Source organism: Plenodomus lingam (assembly GCF_022343315.1).
Source record: "Plenodomus lingam strain CAN1 chromosome Unknown contig_13, whole genome shotgun sequence".
NCBI lineage: Eukaryota > Fungi > Ascomycota > Dothideomycetes > Pleosporales > Leptosphaeriaceae > Plenodomus > Plenodomus lingam.
Genome location: NW_027093931.1, coordinates 1,017,249 through 1,037,362, shown reverse-complemented (window position 1 = coordinate 1,037,362; position 20,114 = coordinate 1,017,249). Strand labels below are relative to the sequence as shown.

The following is a 20,114-nucleotide window of genomic DNA, read 5'->3' as shown; positions in this document are numbered from 1 at the left end:
TATGGAGGAAGAAGCCAAGGTGGCTAGATATAGACATCCCCACTAGTCCCAAAATAGGTGTCTCCCAGTCAACCCGGGATAGGGGAGTCGCCAATGGTGGTGGGCAGTCACCACCTTGGTATAAGGTAAGCACTATAGGTAATACAGAAATAACAGTCCCCTAAATCTATAGTAACTATAAATATACAAAGAAAACAAGAGAAAAACTATACCCCCTAGTCTCCTAAGTAAATAAAAAACATTACACTTTGCCTATAATATTTAATATCCTAGTGTTAAGCTTTTCTAATATAGGCTATAGGAGTGCTTTTATATATAAGTCTATAAGGTTATTACTAGATTAGATATGCTTAATATTAAAGTTGCTATCTAGAAATTATTCCCTTATAAAGTAGTAATAAACGTGGATATGCTTTAACTATAGGTTTAACTTCTAGTCTTAAATAAGTGTAATAGCTAGTTTATTATTAATAAGTAGGTAGTATAATAGTATAACTAGCAGGAATTCTATAATAGCGCGTTAAGCCTAGACTAGATATAATACTACGTATAAGGTAGCTATATATTCTACTTTGTATATACTTTAAGTAATATAGCTTTGTTACTTAGATAACTAAAAGATAACTAAACTATTAACCTTAAGAATATACCTAGAAAATAATTTTAAGTTATCTAGGTCTAATATATATAAAGCGTCTAAATATATTATAATCTAAGTAGGTTGTCTAGTAGGCTATGTCCTAATTATTAGTTAGTAATCTAATATCGCGTAGATATACTAGAGCACTTAGAATACTAGCTTAAGATATCCTTCTAATAGATTAGTATTATAGGAACTAAGCAGACCAATTATATATACTATATCTAGTCTGCTTACAACTACTATAAAGTTAAGGGAGCTAATAATAGATTAGAACTTCTTCTATTAGTCTATATTAACTAGTATATCTATAGGTGTGCAAGGTAGGAATAAGCTAGGGTTAATAGGCGTGTGTTAACTATTACAGTTAGTTATACTATAGCGTTAAAGGATAGCTACAATATAGGTGCGTTAGTAAAGTTCTATATAATTATTAAAATAGTTAATCTTAAGCCCTAGTATTATACGTGGTTGTCCTAGGTCTTAAAAGTAGAAATAAGCCTTTATAAAATAGAGTATTAAGTTAATCTATTCTTAAGTACTAACTATAAGAACGTTATCTATATAGATCCTAAGGACAAGATTACTTAAGATAAAGATATAAGGATTAAAGTTAGCCTAGGAGAAATACTAGGACTTTAACTATTTAGACAGGACAGCATACTATTCACGTCTAGACTGCTTAAGACTATAAAGAGTCTTAAGTAGGAATAGTGCGCTATTAGATAGCAGTCCTAGCAGCAGTTAACAATAGATCCTGTGCTTAAGATATCTATTTAGGTATACAGCGTTAAAGTCTACTTATCGCGTCTACTATTGAACCGTCAGGGAGAGTAACCTATTCAAACGAGGAGAAGTGGGAGGGGCAAGGTTCAATAGTAGTGGTGCTATGGTGGAGGATATGGTTCAATGCGGGAACATGAGTGAAAAGATGATATTGTAAGGTTGAAGTGAAGTCCCCCAGAGTTCCCGTTCTCCTATCTTCTGATCCTTCATGCCTTTATACCATTCAATCCGCCCAACCTTTTAGGCTAAGCCTTGTTTTTCTCCCATACACCCCTCACCACGGCACACTATCTATGCAGAGCGGCAAGGACTAGGAGGATTTGCAGACTATTATATCTAACCACTAGTAAGTATATATTATTATAGTTAAAACCTAGTTACTATAAAAATCCTTGTGCTACAAGTCTTGCTTTTCTCTTAACAATATTACTAGATTTATCTTGCTTAGTATTAAAGACCTATTAAGTACCTATAAGCTTTACACCTAGAGGTATCTTGTAATAGGGTACAACTTCCTATATACTATTTTCTGTATAATTAGCAATTTCTTTGTTAATAGCTAGCTACTATAGGGTAGCATAATTATTATCTATTACTTCTGCAAATATCCTAGGAGTGTCTAATAATATTATAGTAGTAGAGAAAGTTATTAAAAATAAAGAGACATATACTAGTGTATCCTCTTTATAAGTTATAGTAAAGGTAAATAGTTATATTATAGCATAGGATCCCTAGTATTACTCTAGCTTTCTTATCTATCTTCTAATACAAGTTATAGCTATAGGCGTTAATATAGGTGTCTCTTTTGTGCGTGGTTTCTTCTAGGCTAGAGTGGATATTTATAAATTTTAAGTATCTAGAGAGGAGGAGTCTAGTCCTATCCTAGGTAGTGCCTATATAAAGAGATAGTTAGGGCTACTTAAGAGGTTGTATAGCAGGTTCGTCGCTCTAGACTTAAGCGTAGGTGTTTAAGGTGCAGATAGGAGGTTACTTATATCCCCTAGCTTAGTGTTATTAAGAACTTTAATAAGAGGGAGCGTTATAACTAATTCCCTAGGCTACTATTATAAATATTAAAGCTCTATATCTAAATATTATAGACTATACTTAATTCCCTAGTCTTAAATAGTTTAAAATATTTAGGGAACCTATAGGATAAAGGTAATATCCTAGGATTTAATAATAATAGCTTGTTATAGTATATAGAGATAGCTTGTCCTAGTACTATAACTATAGCTAATAAAGATACCTTCTTTAGAGCGGTGTAGGAGTTTAGTACCTAGCTTCTAGGCCTCTATAGGAATATAGATATAGCCTTAGATACTAAATAGTTAGAGGTGCTAAATAGATAGCTTCTTCCTAAAGAGCTATTTGTGTAGGGTACATTATAATAGGTCTAAAGAATATAGTGCAATATTCTTAAGAAAATTTACTAATATTATTACTTTAGCCTATAAGAAAAGTAGATTATTAGATAGTATTATATATTAAGTGATCTAGAATAAGGTGTGGTTAAATCGCTCTAGAACGCTATTTAGCTTATAGTAGTAAGGTAGTAATAGCTTGTGGTTAATTCCTTTAGCTTTAAAAAATTTCTAAAGGTTATAACTAATATACTCTCCACTATTATTAGAGTAGAAGGTTTTAATAATAGAATATTATAGGATATTATTACTTATCTTATTATAAAATTAGGTGTTTGCGTAGGTAATAAAATCCTTAATAGCTTAGGGTGCGTTAGCCTTAAGCTTAAGAAACTAAATCTATAAATATTAAGTGTAGTTGTTAACAAAGGAGATATAATACTATAAGCTACTAATACTTTAAGTAGGTATCTTTCCTAAGAGGTTAGAATAAATAAGCTTAAGTAGCTAGGTATAGCGTGGTGTCCCCTATATTAGTATATAGTGCACTAACTTTAATTATTAATATATAGTATATGCAAAATCCTTAGGTTTATCTAGCACTAGATATCTATTAGTATAGATGCATAATAGGTTTAGCACTAATAGATATCCTATAGCTTTGTAAAAATTCTAGTATATCCTAAAGCCTTTGCCTCTGTGTGTGTGTGTCTCCTTCGCCTTTGTTGCTATTACTGTCACCTCTATTGTTGTTATTATTAGGGCTAAGGCTATTAATATTTAATTAGGAGAGGACAAGCTTATAAGCATATAGGTAGATAGTAATAGTAATAGTGGTTATTTAGTCTAGAGCTATATAAGGCCTTGTATATATCTTGCCTATAGTGTGTATTAACTATATCTAACAAGGTACAGGTTGTCCCTTTTAGCGAACAGCTTAAACCCCTTGTATCTAATAAATATCTATAAGAATAAGCAGGTGCTATAGAGTTTAGCGCTATAGAGTGTGTTAGTTAGTACTATAATATTAGTTAAGCTATTAGGGAGCTACAGGCGAAGTTAAACTGTGCTAATTCCTTATATAGGGAGCTTAATACCGCTAGCTATAGTAATAGTGCCTATCTTTAGTGTTAAGGATAGGAAGTTATTAGCGCAGCTAGACATGTGCCTAGAGGCACTAGTATTAAAAAGCCACACAGGTAGGTTAATAGCAGTAGGTTAATAGATTGCTGCAAATACACTTACTAATCTAGTATATTTGCTATTTAAGTTAAGCACTAGGTATAATAATAATAATAATAGTAGTAGTGTTGTTAAGTTAATATAATAGTAAGCAGAGTAACTAATAATAGTAGTTAAGCTATTAGAGTCTTTATCTAGGTTAATTGCAGCAGTGTTGTTTACTTTCTACTTCTTCTAAGAGCCTAATAATAAGAATAACTATAACTATAGTGTAGTGCTAGCTTTTCCCTTTGCTTAGTTCTCTTTATGCTTCTTAAGATGCTTATAATTAGGATAGATGTAACTAATAAATAATAGGTTATGCTTCTAATACTAGGTATATTCTAGTGTAGAGGTACTAGATAATAGTAGTCTATTAGTGTTTAGCTATCTAGACGCTATTTATCTAGCTATATAAGTAGCTAAGGAGTTAGTAATATCTAATAAGTGCTTCTTAGAAATATCTAGGATCTTAGGTTTAATATCTTTAAACGTGGTTACGTTCCTAGTAGATAAGTTATTAATAATATTATCTATTATCTTAGGTAGAGTAGCAAGAAAGAATAAGCCCTTAACCTAATCTAAGTTAAATATATCACGTATTACTACTATAATAGGCTATGTAGATATTATGCAACATTTAGCTATACATATCTAGCGTTAGTAGAATTTATTAAGGTATAGTCTAAGGTTATCTCTATTATAATAGTAGAGGTTTATAAGCAACTAAAAGAGCAAGATTAACGTATTACCTGTGTCCCTATTAAAGCAGTTAGCAAGATACTTCTAGGCTTCTAGAGAGGTGTTATAGCTTGCCACGCTTATTATTAGGTTATTATAAACTAATAATAGTAGCATAACTAAAGCCTTGTTGTCCTGCTTGTCCTAATCCTTAGCATTAGAAAGAAGCATTAGTCTTAGCTTCTTTCTAGCAAGGATAGGCTAAATACCTACATATCTAAATACTATAGTCTAGGCTAACTACTATTCTAGATAGTTCTCGCCTTAAGAACCTAGTTTAGGTAATAAGGAAGGGTCTAGATAGAAGTTAAATGCAGGTTTAGTGGATATAATAGGTATTAGAGGTAGTGCTAATAGTCCTAGGAGAGGATCTATCTCTAGTAATAGTAGATATAGAGATAGTAGTACCTCTAATAAAGCTATAGGTAGAGCTAGTAATAGTAGTAGGGACGCGTTAAACAGGTTAGAATAGGAAGCTATAATAATAGTAAATATTAGTAATATATATAGCTAAAGTAGTAGAAGCTAATAAAGAGAGATTAATACAAGCAGGTACTAGTAAATAAAGCTAAGTATGCTGGCGGATAAGCTAGGCTTATAACCTGATGTGATAAAAGTATTAATTAAAGAAATCTATAGAGGAAGAAGCTAAGGTGGCTAGATATAGACATCCCCACTAGTCCCAAAATGGGTGTCTCCCAGTCAACCCGGGATAGGGGAGTCGCCAATGGTGGTGGGCAGTCACCACCTTGGTATAAGGTAAGCACTATGGGTGATACAGAAATAACATTTTTTGGGGGCCCTCGACATTCACTTATTGATTCGAGCGCCACTAGAGCACGGAAAAGATTGACTCGGGAGAGATGCGAGCGTATCTGTGGCTTAAGGCCAGACGGAGTAATCACTTGGGCGGCAGCGTTCCCTCCAAGCACATGGACAGCTAGTTCCATGTCAAACAGTGCCTTTGACTACGTGGAAGAGCATATCGAACAAGGCCTTCCAGTAGTATGGCCATCTGAAATCTTCGAGATTTTGAATGACTTAGAGGTCGAGGAGCCGTTAAATCTATCGTCCAAATACAAGGGATTCCTTGAAGGTAAGTATTCTGCGGTTACTCGGTTAAAGTACTGATGAGCTGTAGCCGTCCGGAGAAGTGAGCAAGAGAAACTGACACCAGCCGGTCCAGTACCCAGACTGCGGGTCTAATTAGGATGTGGTCGAATGGGGTAATCTGAATCATGGAAACGAAGCTGCTTGATATCGGACGATGGGTCTAGTTTAGGTATACAAAACCTGTAATGTGCTTGCTCTAGCCTCCTTTTCTAGAAAGGCGGTACACTGTGCTTTCATGTCATCCAAAACTAGCTTGTCGTTTCCTAAATGTCTCTTTACGCCTATGTGCTTCTCAAGTAGAGAAATAACCTCGAGTTCCACCGCCTTAACTGAATGGTAACCGCCGTCCCAACATTTCTGTGTCAAGTCGCCGATGATAACGTCTGCTTTGGTCGAAGGAAATTGATTCATTATGAGTCGTCGGACCCTGATAGGTGCTTCAAGACTATAGAAGGGTTTGTGGCCAAATCGGATCGTGTAAATGCAAGATGCCAGGGAGAATTGCTCAGTGACTGGGCCAGCCAAGGGAGGCTCGTAGTCTTCGTTCATCTTGCAAAACGGCTCGCTCACTACCACAAGCTGTTCGCCCCTCTTCACTGTTGAATCGAAATCCCCCAGTCTGACTTCTTCCTTGGTGCCAAGAAATATGTTTGCCGGCCGAAGATCCCCGTGGGCATAACCAAGGTCCTCAATCCAGGCTAGGCCACTGGAAATTTGCTGGATCCATCGCCATTGTGTGCTTGGACTAATGGCTGACATTGGGGATCACTCAATACGAGTCTCAAGAGTCGTTTCTTGCCGATGTAGAAAAATGCCCTCCGGAACGCAAAGTAGACCACAAAGGATATTAGGATGCGGATTTTCCATCAGGATCTGGTATATCGTCTTTTCGTTTTCCAGCTTATTAATGCTCTCTTTCATTTCTTCTGCTTGAGCCGGTACAGGATTATCGAAAAGAGTGGGACACTTGAAGACGACATCCCGGCTGATGGCGAAAACATGTCCGGCTGAACCTCTAGAGATAAAATTATCTGCCGAAAGAGACCGAAATGGCGTCCGTAATCGTACGGTCATCTTCGAGCAGGAGATGAGGAGAACGGCAAAAACGAATTCTAGCCATATACTAGAACCGTTAGCTTTTGAGCAAATCACGCGGTATCGAGCTTACTATTTCTTAAGAAGGGCAGCGAAAGCGAATTTTGCAGCGTAATTATGTGTTCGAGATGCGCGTTAGTAGGAAGTAATGGGGTCGTCGCGGGCCCTTTTCGAACTTGACACTGCACAATTGGATTAGTCAGCGCCCGGCGCCCCATGCACTTGGCCACGAGCCTTTCGGTATGGCTTGCTTTTGAGGTTGGCTGAAACTACTTGTAGGAGCAAAGTGAGCGTTTGATCGTTCCCGCCGCAAGGTGACAAAGACGTAACTAGTTGCCAAGAGCTGAGCAACGTGATCCACCACCGAGCGCCCACTAACACCAAAATCCACCACCCACTAAATAAGGATATTACGCCACCTATAATAGCTATTATTACAAGATTTTTTAGAGTTATAATTATTAGATTTATTAAAGTAGATTAAATATTTTAGATTATATAAGTAGCTTTTTAGGGGGTCTAATTAGGCGCCTACGCTATAATATTGCCTCTACTACTATATTCTCTTTTACTAGCTCCTTATTAACTATCTTAGCTAGTATAAAAGTAGAAGGCTTAAGGATTTACCTCTTATCTATTTAGGATATTTTACTATTATTTTAGAGGTACTTTTCTAGTTATTTAGTAGTTTTCTACTTATTATATATAGTGTGAAGGGCTTAGGCTTATGCCCAAGCCTAGGTCTAACACAAGACGGACCGAGTCTAACACCACTACTAAGCGAACACACTGCACACCTATAAAAAGGCGCGGAGGGCTTACCTCTTTTTTAAGATACTAAATACTATTATCAACGCTTATTGCATTCTCCCTTAAGGCCAGTCCATAACATATAGTAGCTTTTTAAGTAGCTTTCTTCTCCTACTTTTTTTTAGTAATTACTTAATTTAATTAATACTTTTTAATAAGTTAAGCTTTAGCAAGCTTCTATTACTTATAAAGCTTAATTATCTTACTTTTTTAGTATTATAGCTCCTATTCTTTAAAGTTCTTTTACTTCTAAAGCTTAAATACTTACTCTACCTTTAATAGTAAAATAAATTAGGTACTACTACTATAATTATTATTAAAAAATAATATTAGAGATTTACTATACTTCCTACGCTTCTTTTTATTAGCTAGGGTACCCTTTAGGTATTTATTTTTATAGTTAAGTTAAGTATTTTATATTAATATTGTAACAAGGTAGGCGCCCTGCCTGTGAAATGAATACTACGTCATCTCCCCTGCCTGTACCACTTGGCCATGGTCTAAAAGGTACGCACGAGAATACTTAAGCTAAGTAATCCTCGCATAGTATAATATATATATCTTAGCTAAGCTTAGCCTAAGATAATAGTGCTAGACCCTAGCGCTAACCTATAAACCTTGTTTAAGTCTAGCCTAGGCATCTAGTAAGCGCTAGCTATTTTAGCCTAGCCTTGTTACACTACCTCCCTCCTTAAATGTCTTAGTCCCTAAGACAAGTAAGCTACAAGCTCTTTTAGCTAAGGGCAATATATATCTGCTCTACCCTAATTAGGCTTAGCAAGCCCTAGTACTAACCCTAGAAATCTAGTCTAGCCTAGTCCTAAATAGGCCCTAGCACTAACCCTAGCAGATCTAGTCTAGCCTAGTCCCCTAAGCATAATTTAAGCTAGAGACAAATTCACGCCGCACGTGGATTCAAACCCTTAACCTTTAGGTTAGCTTAAGTATTATGTAACAAGGTAGGCGCCCTACCTGTGAAATAAATACTACGTTATCTCCCCTACCTGTACCACTTAGCTATAGTCTAAAAGGTACGCATGAGAATACTTAAGCTAAGTAATCCTCGCATAGTATAATATATATATCTTAGCTAAGCTTAGCCTAAGATAATAGTGCTAGACCCTAGCGCCAACCCATGAACCTTGTTCAAGTCTAGCCTAGGCATCTAGTAAGCGCTAGCTATTTTAGCCTAGCCTTGTTACAAATATAGTATAGATTATCTAGCTAAGCTTCTTTAACTATTTATTATAGATATTAATTATAGTATTATATAGTAACTTCTTTATTTTTTTTAATTACTTATATTTAATATTAAGGTTATACTATTACTTAAAAAAGGCTAGTTATTAGTATTTATAGGTGCTTTAAACCTTAAAAGGATACTATTAAGGTTAAGTAGTAAGATACTTAATACTTTAAAAGCTAGTAATATTAGCTTTTCTTTAAAGGTATTGCTCTATGTAATATTAAATAACTAGTAGAAATCCCTTTTAGTAATACTTGTAAGCCCTTAAAAGCTATCTAGAAAACTAGATAGTTAAGCTTTATATAAAGCTATAAAGGGAGTAAATACTATAATATTAAGTAGCTAAAGGGTGTAAGTGCTATAAGAGCGATATATTATAAGTAGGATCTTATATTTATTATAGTACTTAATAAACTCTATTATTATATAAGATCTATAGCTATTAAGGATAAAAAGCTAGTATAAAGCATAAGCTTTAGCGTTTATCTTGCAATTAAACACCTTCTTAAGCTAGTATACCCCTAGGGTGTAGCTTGTCTACCTACTTAGTAATCCTATAAAGAAAGCTTAGTATTATAATAGGTTAAAATCTTATAACTAGGTATCCTATAGAGCTCTAGATTAGGACTAATAAATAAGGGTAGGGGTTGTAATAACTTAGGTAGGTAGGATATCTAAAAGGTATCCTATATAACTTAAGGTATATAGAAGTGCGCGTCTATATAGAAAAGGATAAGATTCCTACACCTATAGGTCTTATACAAAAGGACAAGAAGAACATGCCTATCCTAACTATAGGTAAGCTATTCTCTATATATATTAGTAAGTTAGGCTATTATTAGGCCTAACTTAGTATAGAATAATAGGTAGGTAATTCTACCTTATTATTATACTACCCCCTCCTATAGAGAAAGGATAGTCCTTATCCTTAGGATTAGGTTTAGATCCCTTATTAAAGAAAAGATCTTGCAAAATAAATCTACCTTTACCTCTGCCTTTACCTTTACTTCTTGTTTCTAGGGCACAGACCCCTATCCTTAGCCTGCCTATAACTAGCCCTCTACTTACTAACTTTCTTCTTCCTATATCCCTAATTTTTTAATTATTTAACCTAATCTATCTAAAATCTTATAAGTATATAATCTATATAATTAAGTAGTTACTAATCTAAATTAGAAACTTTAGCTATACTAGTACTAGTACTACTAGGAGTCCTCCCTATTACTTATCGCGCTCTCTATATAAGGGCAGTTAAGGCTCTAGCTAGGGGCAAGTTTAATAATTTTAATTTTAAGTTAAAGAATTCTAAGAAGTGCTAGTACTATATCTCCTAGAATAAGCATTATAATCTAGTAAGTATCTAAGTCTAATAGGGTTTCTTTACTAATCCTAGTAGATTTATTCTTTTATTAGCTAAGAGTACTCTACCCTTAGGGGTGCTCTAGATAAGTATTATAGCCTAGTAGCAAACCTTACTAAAGGGGATAAGGATAAGGAAGCTATAGTTGCTTATTAGAAGGATGTTAAGCAGTTTAAGGCTACTATTTAAGAAGCTACCTAAAACCTAGCTAAGTACGTTACTATTACTAATACTTAGACTAAGGGTATAGAAGCTATTAAGATCCTTATAGCTATATATTATACTACTATATCTAATTTATATTAGCTTTAGAATAGTATTTATAAGATAGTCTTAGTAGTTAAGGGCTTAATAAGGGCTATTAATAAACTTAAGGAGGAAATAGCACTAAATTAGGAGGTAACCTTTATAGTATAGGCTAAGATAAAGGCGCTTAATAAGAAGGCGTCTAAATTAGTTCTAGCTTCTATACCTGCTCCTATACCTACTACGAAACCTACTACACTAGTTATCTAGAAGCTAGCTAAGAAAGCTAGTCTAGGCACTATCTTAGCTAATATAGAGTCTAAACTAGGTTCTAATAGAGAGATAGATATAGAATAAAGAGGTTTCCTAGGGGTAGTGTCCTAGGAACCTTAAGGATTCTAGGATAGTTCTAAATAGGATATAATAATAGATAGTGTTGCAGGAGGGATATTAACCAGATCACGGAGCATCTTGATCCAATTAACCCTAATTAATACCCCTGTATAACCTACTATCTAATTAACTACTAGCTTACTGCTAAGTGCCTAACAAAAAGCAGGAGCTCTAGTAAGGAAGGTTTACTAATTATTTACCTTCTAGTAAGGGTAGCTAAAGCTCTATATATATAAGTATGATTGTAGTAGATATAATCTAATAATCTATCTCCTAAATTATTCCTAACCTTAGTAATCTAAATTTCTATAGTTATAAGCCTAGTTCGCGCTTTACCTTATTAAAGATCGTCCTATCTATTTAAGCGTATTATTTAACTTAGACACTAAGCTAGCAAGCTTTACTCTTTCTTTATACTATTTCTTAAGTAAAAGCTTACTTATTACTCTTCTACTATAAGTAACTAAATCCTAAAGGGGGATATCCTACTTACTAGATTAACTAACTAGCCTACCTAGTATATTTAATTTAGATACTATGCCCTAACTAAAGGGATCTAGGTAGAGGTAGACCCTAAGGCTTAGGATACTAAAAACTACTTTAAGAATAAACCTATTAAGCCTAATATACTAACAGATATTGCGCTATCTAACACAACAAGCAAGCAGTATAAACTCTAAATAGCTTAGTACTAAGCCTGCTTATTAGATTAGGTATTAAAGTTATTAGTAATCTAGAACCTTTTTATATAGGTTAATAATATAGTAGATTAAGGGATCCTTACCCTAGCCTATATAGAGCTTGTTAATTAAGGAAGAGTAACCCTCTAAGCACTTATCTAAGTGCTCTGCAATAACCTAGCGCTAACTAATTTAAGCGCTATAACACTAGCGAGATTATAGTACAAAGCTTATCTTGCTAAGGTAAAGATAAGTAGCTAAGATACTAATTACTAGTAGAAGGAGTAGATAATCCTATATACACAAGCTAAGGTATATAACGTTCCTAATGTTAAAGGATAGCTTATAGTACAGGATTATCTTAAAGCTCTATTATGGAAATTTGGATTACTAAGGTTAGGAATGATTTGGGAGATAGATCATTAGATTGTATCTACTACGATCGGACTTATATATATAGAGCTTTAGCTACCCTTACTAGAAGGTAAATAATTAGTAAACCTTCCTTACTAGAGCTCCTGCTTTTTTGTTAGGCACTTAGCAGTAAGCTAGCAGTTAATTAGATAGTGGGTTATATAGGGGTATTAACTAGGATTAATTAGGATTAATTAGGATTAAGATGCTCCGTGATCTAGTTAATATCCCTCCTATAACACACCCCCTAGGTGTAGGTAGATCTTTTATTGTTATGGTTGCGCTTATAGTTAGTAGGTGGTATAGCTAATTAGAGCGTTGTATATCTAAAGGGTTAAATTAGCTTACCCTTTAGATACTAACTAGCGCGCCTTCCTTATTTAGCCTGCGCTTACGCGCGTAGATATTATCTAGATAGAGCTCTATAACTCTATCTACCTAACTATAATCTTTTACTATAGCTTAAGTTATAAGATTATATAACCCTAAAGATCTAAACTATACCTATATCCCTACTAACCTGTATCTTAGTTAAAGTTAAAACCTACTACTTACGCTTGCTCTACCTACGCTACCCTTATTACCTCCTACGTAGCTAAAGCTATAGTTACTAAAGCTACTGCTACTAAAGAAGAGCGTACTACTACTAAGCGTAAGGCTGTAGTAGAGTGTGTAGTAGCTAAGCGCGTGGCTACTACTACTATAGCTAAGATTGTGAAGCTAAGGAAGGGTGCTCCCGCTCTAGCTCCTACCACTCTAGCTCTAACTCTAACTCTAGCTCCCGCTCCTCCCTAGACCCCTCCTAAGGCCCCTACTCCTGCTCCTGCTCCCTCTCTAGCTCCTAAGGAGACCCTAAGATCCTCCTACTATAGAGAGCCTAGTATTTGTTATGCTAAAACTTATCTAAATTATCTACGCTTAGCGCTCTTTAATAAGTCTAATAGCGAGTGCTATAACTCTTCTAGTAGGGGGACTTAGTACTAGTAGTGCTCCTCTAGGTATAGCTGTGTCCTAATATATATAATCTATATAAGAATTTTTCCTTTATAATACTTAGTAAGATCTTATACTAATAAACTAATAGCCCTAAGCTTGCCTAACGCTCTATACTATCCTTCCTAGCGAGGAAGTAGGTAGGTAAGAGCTAAGACCTTCTTAAGGATAAGAAGAGGAGGGTCTTAGTGCTCCTTAAGGAGAGTAAGGCTAAGCAGTAGGAGCTAGTAAAAGCCGCTGCTGCTACCGCTAAGCTTGCGCGCAAGGCTGCTTCTATAGCTAAGGGCGCCTAGAGCTCCTTATTAGAAGATAAGGACTCTAGCTCCTCTAAGGTTCCCCCTATAGATCCTAGGATAGGGTAACCTAGGCAGCTCCCTATAGACTCTAAGGCACGCTTTGCGCGCGTGATAGAGCTCCTTAGGGAAGCTACCTAGTTAATAATAGAGAGGTAAGCTATAGTTAGTTATTCTTGTATTATATATTAATAGATCTTATATACTACCTTACTTTAATTAATATTATATAATATATACTCTACTATTATATAACTTTAGGTGCTCCCTAAACCTTATAAATTATTATACTATTAGGTTTTTAGTAAGCCTATTAGCTAGCATATTACTAGTAGGTAGGTAGGTAATATAGAAAGATCCCTTTGTATACTCTTACCTAAGCCACATGTTTTAAATATCTACATAGCGCAGCTTAGTAGTAATCCTTTTATTGTTGCCTACTACTAACCTAATAGTTTATTAATTATTACAATTAATTATCTAGGTAGTATCTAAAGTAAGGTGTATTTTAGTTAAAAAGCGTTTTAACGCTATTACTTCTTTGCTTACTTGCTTAAGCGCAAGGAGCTCTACCTTAGTAGTTAAAGTAGTAACAGTTAATTATTAAGCTGCCTTCTAAATAATAGGTCCTCTAAAGAGCGTGATTAGGTATCTATGTAATAATTGCTAAGTTTTAATATTATTAGTAAATAACGCATTACTATATATTATAAGCTTATTAGGATCCCTATTCCTATATTAGATTAATTAGTATTAAGTTTAGTATAGATAGATAATTACTTAATTAACCGCATTAAAGTATTATTTAGATAGGTTAGTAAGGTATTAGGAGAGCTAGGAGGCTACATAGGTAATATTAGGGCGCACTATAATTAAGGTGTACAGGATTAATCCAACGCGCTCCTAATAGTCCTTGATCTCCTTTTTGGTAGCTTCTCTAGTGCTCTTTTTAATGTCTTTACTTAATAGTAGTATAGTAGGGAATTTTCCTATCTCTACTAGATTAAATTTCTTTGCAATCTTGTTAATGTATTTATTATAAACAAGCGTTATTGTCTGTCTCTTTCTATCCTAGATTACTCTTACCCCTAGAAACTAGCTTACAGGTCCCTTCTCTTCTATAGTATATCTTTGCTTTAGAGCTTAGATGACTTTGTAAGCTTGGCTTGCGTAGTTTTAGTGATAGAGCGATAGGATATTGTCCACATAGAATATTAACAAGATACTACAATCTCTGTTAAAGAATAGGCATAGCTTCTCTTTAGAAGTAATAAGCTTATTTTCTTAGAGTGTAGTTAAGAGCTTATTATACTATAATAATAGTAAGTCTTTTAATCTATATAGAGCTCGTTTAAGCTTAACGCACTTCCTAGGTATTTAATATCCTTTAGGTAGCTTGCAGATAACTATAGGGTGTTAATCCCTTAAGGCGTTAAGGAAAGCTCTAACAATATTATATTAATATATCTTAAGGTTAAACTTAGCTCTAATAGCTATTGCAGTCCTAAAGGTTCAAGCTGCTAGGGTAGCTGCGTAGGTTAAATGAATTAAGTTAGTAAGCTATAGATCTCCTCTTACTACTATCCTTGCTTTACACTTAATTAGGTAACTATCCTAATTAAGCTTGTATATAAACACCTATTTAAGTAGGAGTAGACGCTCTCCTTTAGTTAGCCTATTAATCTCCTCCTAGGTACTAGCTTTTAGTAGAGTATTAATTTCTTTATATACTACGTCTCTAAATTGCTGTCCTATTTAGTAGTTATAGAGATCCTTCTATTATTTTAGCTCTTTTTATAGAGCGTCCTAGTGCGTATTCCTTTTAGGGTTTTTAGGAGATTTACTCCTTATTGCTGCTGCGATCACAGCGTAGATTATAGTATTTAGTTTAGGATATACTAAAAGATTATACAAGGGATTTCTAATTAGATCTATATCTAATAGATCTATTACTATATATATCCCTGTACTTATAGAGCCTCCTAGTGGTTTATTAGGGTCCTATCCCTAAGCTTGCTTACTAACACGCGTTAGTGGCAGTCCTTTAACTTATAGTTTTCTGCTTCTTCTAGGAGCTCTAGGTGCTACTTGTAAGGGATCTGCAGGAGATATAGAATCTAGTCCTAAAGCGGGTAGGTAGGAGCTCTACTCACCACCCCTATAAGAGCTAGATAGGGTACCCTTACCTATCTCTGTGCTCTTATAGAGTGACCCACTAATAGTACTCTCCCCTCTAGGTCTTTCCTAGGAGCTACCTATTGTGGCGTTAAAGTGAGTTAGATTACTACTATCTTAGGTAGTAAGACCCTAATCTATAACCTATATAGATCCTTTGTCTCCTGTACTAAAGTTTAGTTCTAGTGTTAGTTTAGGAGTTTAGAGCCCTATTAGCTTAGGGGACTTTATATAGATCCTTTGTGCCAAGCTAGCTATGCTTAGTACCTACGCTAGAGGTGTCTACTTAGGGGGTTGTGAATTACTAGGCTAGCTAGCCTAATTATCTACCTCCTCTAGCTCTACCCTACCCCCTAGCTCCTGCGCTAGGTTTAGTCCTCCTTGCTTACTAGACTCCTTATATTACTCTACCGCAATATAAAGCTAATTAAAGATATTAAGCTCTTTATATGCTTCTCCTATATTATAGATCTTATCTTTGCTAATAATATTAACTATCTTTTAAGCCTCTAACTATTAAAGCTGCTCTATATCTTTCTCTTTGTAGAAAAGATCCTTATTAAAGGTAATATTCCGCGTTATAATAATCTAATTAAGCAAGGGGATCTATATCCTATATATATTAGATGCTCTGTATCCTACTAGATATCTAATATAACCCTAAGGGTTCACCTTAAAAACCCTCTTGTAACGCCTAGCTGCTTGATCTCTATTAAGGGGGTAAGCTTAACAGCCATAGGCGTATATTCCACTCTAATTAGGGCGGAGATTAGTAGTTGCCTCCCTTATCTACTCTAGTTATCACCACCTAAAGTATCTAGTAAACTAACAATCTAGCACTTTGTTAGGTAATATTATATTATAAGCATAGGACAGGCTTATATTATAGAGCTAAGTCGCTGCTTTAATAATTTTAGGCTAGAGCTTTGTTAGTAGGTTAGCACTAATCCTTATTTTAATTAATTTTGTTATAATCTCCTGCCCTGCTCTTTCTGCTCCTCTATTAGGTTTATAGGTATATATAGGTAAGCTCTTAATTTTAATACTATTATTAGCTACCTAGATCTAAAAGCAAGATTTGCCACGCTAAGGGAGCGTTGCAATGTTGTTATCTTGCATAATCTTAACTATACTAAGCTTATATTAGTTAAGTATTAAGCTCTTAAAATCTTTAAACACCCGCATAATCTTATTAAGGTTTTTGGCTTGTAGTAGATAGGTATAAAGCTTTCCTAAGTAGTTACATTTTAATACCAAGATCTATTGCTTATAAGCTATACCTATTAGCATGTTAAATAGATCCTATAATACCTAGTAGTATAGACGTAGTAATCTTTCCCTTGGTCGTCTTAATATAACCTGTTAGGCATGTGTAATAGCGCAGTGCTCGCATTTGCTCCTAGGAGTTCCTTTAATCCTAACGTTTATAGCTAACTTAACTAGAGCTTTAAGCGCCTTAGGTCCTAAATAGCCTAATTATTAGTGCTAAAGCTCCTTACTGTCGTATCTTAGGTGAGTCGTCCAGGATTGCTAGGGTTATTTAGGCACTATGCTTTAGATTATTAGATAAGGAGTAGAGGGCTTGTATTCTAGGAAAGTTAAGTTAAACTTACGCAGTAACTTGGCTAATACAACGCTCTTTTCTAATAATCTAAACTGCAAGGTAGCATCTAGCCTAAGGAACTAAACTCCTGCTTTAAGTAATTAAGCTTCTAATATAATATTCACATAAAAACCTTCTACTAACACCACGTTAGTAAGCACTAAATCCTCTATTTTTAGACCTCTTAGTCTATTAAGAGTATTAGGGATTACTCTAGTCCCTCTACCTAAGATTAGAAAAGCTTAAGTTCCTGCTTTAACTATCTTATATTTAACTAATCTAAATAAGCTTTCTTCTAGGTAGCTTATATTATTAACTAGGTGTACTGCACCCCTATTATTAAAGATAGTGCTCTTTAATAGAGCGTAAGCTTTAAAGTCTATAGTTAAATAGATCCTATTTATTTTCTCTGCTATTAATATAGGGTTAATTAGTGCCACCTAGATACTACCTAGATAGGTAATTGTGCTTGCCTTACTACTATAATCTTAATTAATAGGATAGGACTTAATTAGAGCTTTTCTTAACTCTTTGAATTTTGGATTCCTATTAATCTTTTTCTTAATCTCTAATTATTAAGTAGTAGTAAGCTTGTTAACTGTATTAGTCTAAGCTTTAATAATGTTTTTGCATTTAGGAGGTTTCTATAGGTAAGATCTACCACATAGGTATAAAGACTCCTTCTTAGGTTAATTAGAAGGTGGAGCTCCTATTGTTGCAAACACTCCAGGACCCTTAGAGCTTAATCTTATATTGTTTTCTTAGAGTAGTAATAAATAGATCTTAGTAACCTGTAGGAGGTTGTAAGTTAGCTCTCCTATTACTAACTTTTTAATGATCCTTTAAAACATGTTTTAACCCTAATCTAGTAAGATCCTAGTAGATAGAGCTTTAAGATAATCCTATACTACAAGCTATCCTTTAATATTAGGAATGTTGTATACCTTAGCTTACACATACAGGATTGTCCACTCCTTCTACTAGCGATTAGTATCTTAGCTACTTATCTTTGCCTTAGCAAGATAAGCTTTATACTGCGATCTTGCTAGTGTTGTAGCGCTTAAGTTAGTTAGCGCTAGGTTATTGCAGAGCACTTAGATAAGTGCTTAGAGGGTTACTCTTCCTTAATTAACAAGCTCTATATAGGCTAGGGTAAGGATCCCTTAATCTACTATATTGTTAACCTATGTAAAGAGGTTCTAGATTGCTAATAACTTTAATACCTAATCTAATAAGTAGGCTTAGTACTAAGCTATTTAGAGCTTGTACTGCTCGCTTGTTATATTAGATAGCGCGATATCTGTTAGCATATTAGGCTTAATAGGTTTATTCTTAAAGTGGTTTTTAGTATCTAGAGCCTTAGGGTCTACCTCTACCTAGATCCCTTTAGTTAGGGCATGGTATCTAAATTGAATGTACTAGGTAGGCCAGTTGGTTAATCTAGTAAGTAGGATATCCCCCTTTAGGATTTAGTCGCTTATAGTAGAAGAGTAATAAGTAAGCTTTTGCTTAAGAAATAGTATAAAGAGTAAAGCTTGCTAGCTTAGTGTCTAAGTCAAATAATACGCTTAAATAGATAGGACAATCTTTAATAAGGTAAAGCGCGAACTAGGCTTATAACTGTGGAAATTTAGATTACTAAGGTTAGGAATAATTTAGGAGATAGATTATTAGATTGTATCTACTACGATCAGACTTATATATATAGAGCTTTAGCTACCCTTACTAGAAGGTAAATAATTAGTAAACCTTCCTTACTAGAGCTCCTGCTTTTTTGTTAGGCACTTAGCAGTAAGCTGGTAGTCGATTAGATAGTGGGTCATACAGGGGTATTGACCAGGATTGATCGGGATTGATCGGGATCAAGATGCTCCGTGATCCAGTTGATATCCCTCCTGCAACATCTATCTACTAGGATCTTACTAGATTAGGGTTAAACTATATTTTAAAGGATTATTAAAAAGTTAGTAATAGGAGAGCTAACTTATAACCTCCTACAGGTTACTAAGATCTATTTATTACTTCTCTAAGAAAACGACATAAGATTAAGCTCTAAGGGTCCTAGAGTGTTTGTAATAATAGGAGCTCCGCCTTCTAATTAACCTTAGAAGGAGTCTTCATGCCTATATAGTAGATCTTACCTATAGAAACCTCCTAAATACAAAAATATTATTAAAGCTTAGACTAATATAGGTAACAAGCTTACTACTACTTAATAGTTAGAGATTAAGAAAAAGATTAATAGGAATTAAAAATACAAAGAGTTAAGAAAAGCTCTAATTAAGTCCTATCCTATTAATTAAGATTATAGTAGTAAGGCAAGCACAATTACCTATCTAGGTAGTATCTAGGTGGCACTAATTAACCCTATATTAATAGCAGAGAAAATAAATAGGATCTATTTAACTATAGACTTTAAAGCTTACGCTCTATTAAAGAGCACTATCTTTAATAATAGGGGTGCAGTACACCTAGTTAATAATATAAGCTACCTAGAAGAAAGCTTATTTAGATTAGTTAGATATAAGACGGTTAAAGCAGGAACTTAAGCTTTTCTAATCTTAGGCAGAGGGACTAGAGTGATCCCTAATGCTCTTAATAGACTAAGAGGTCTAAAAACAGAAGATTTAGTGCTTACTAACGTAGTGTTAGTAGAAGGTTTTTATGTAAATATTATATTAGAAGCTTAATTGCTTAAAGTAGGAGTTTAGTTCCTTAGGCTAGATGTAAAGGGCTTGGGCTTATGCCTAAGCCTAGGTCTAACACAAGATAGACCAAGTCTAACACTACTACTAAGCGAACATATTACACACCTATAAAAAGGCGCAGAGGGCTTACCTCTCCTTTAAGATACTAAATACTATTATTAACGCTTATTATATTCTCTCTTAAGGCTAGTCTATAATATTTTAGTATCTTCTTCTAAATATACTATAATAGT

At 34.5% G+C, this 20,114-nt stretch overlaps 2 protein-coding genes across 2 annotated transcripts; one reads left to right on the top strand and one right to left on the bottom strand.

Moving 5' to 3' along the window:
* Nucleotides 1-5,700: 5,700 nt before the first annotated feature.
* On the top strand, nucleotides 5,701-5,958 carry IAQ61_001940 (uncharacterized protein; the record flags this gene model as incomplete). The annotated part of the gene is made up of 2 exons (XM_003833751.2): nucleotides 5,701-5,848; nucleotides 5,894-5,958. 2 exons carry the CDS (start codon nucleotides 5,701-5,703, stop codon nucleotides 5,956-5,958), a joined length of 213 nt encoding a protein of 70 aa, XP_003833799.2.
* A 72-nt stretch (nucleotides 5,959-6,030) lies between these two features.
* Nucleotides 6,031-6,624, bottom strand: IAQ61_001939 (uncharacterized protein; the record flags this gene model as incomplete). Its single annotated transcript, XM_003833750.1, has 1 exon — nucleotides 6,031-6,624. The coding sequence occupies one exon, from the start codon at nucleotides 6,622-6,624 to the stop codon at nucleotides 6,031-6,033; it is 594 nt and encodes a 197-aa protein (XP_003833798.1).
* Between the last annotated feature and the right edge of the window lie 13,490 nt (nucleotides 6,625-20,114).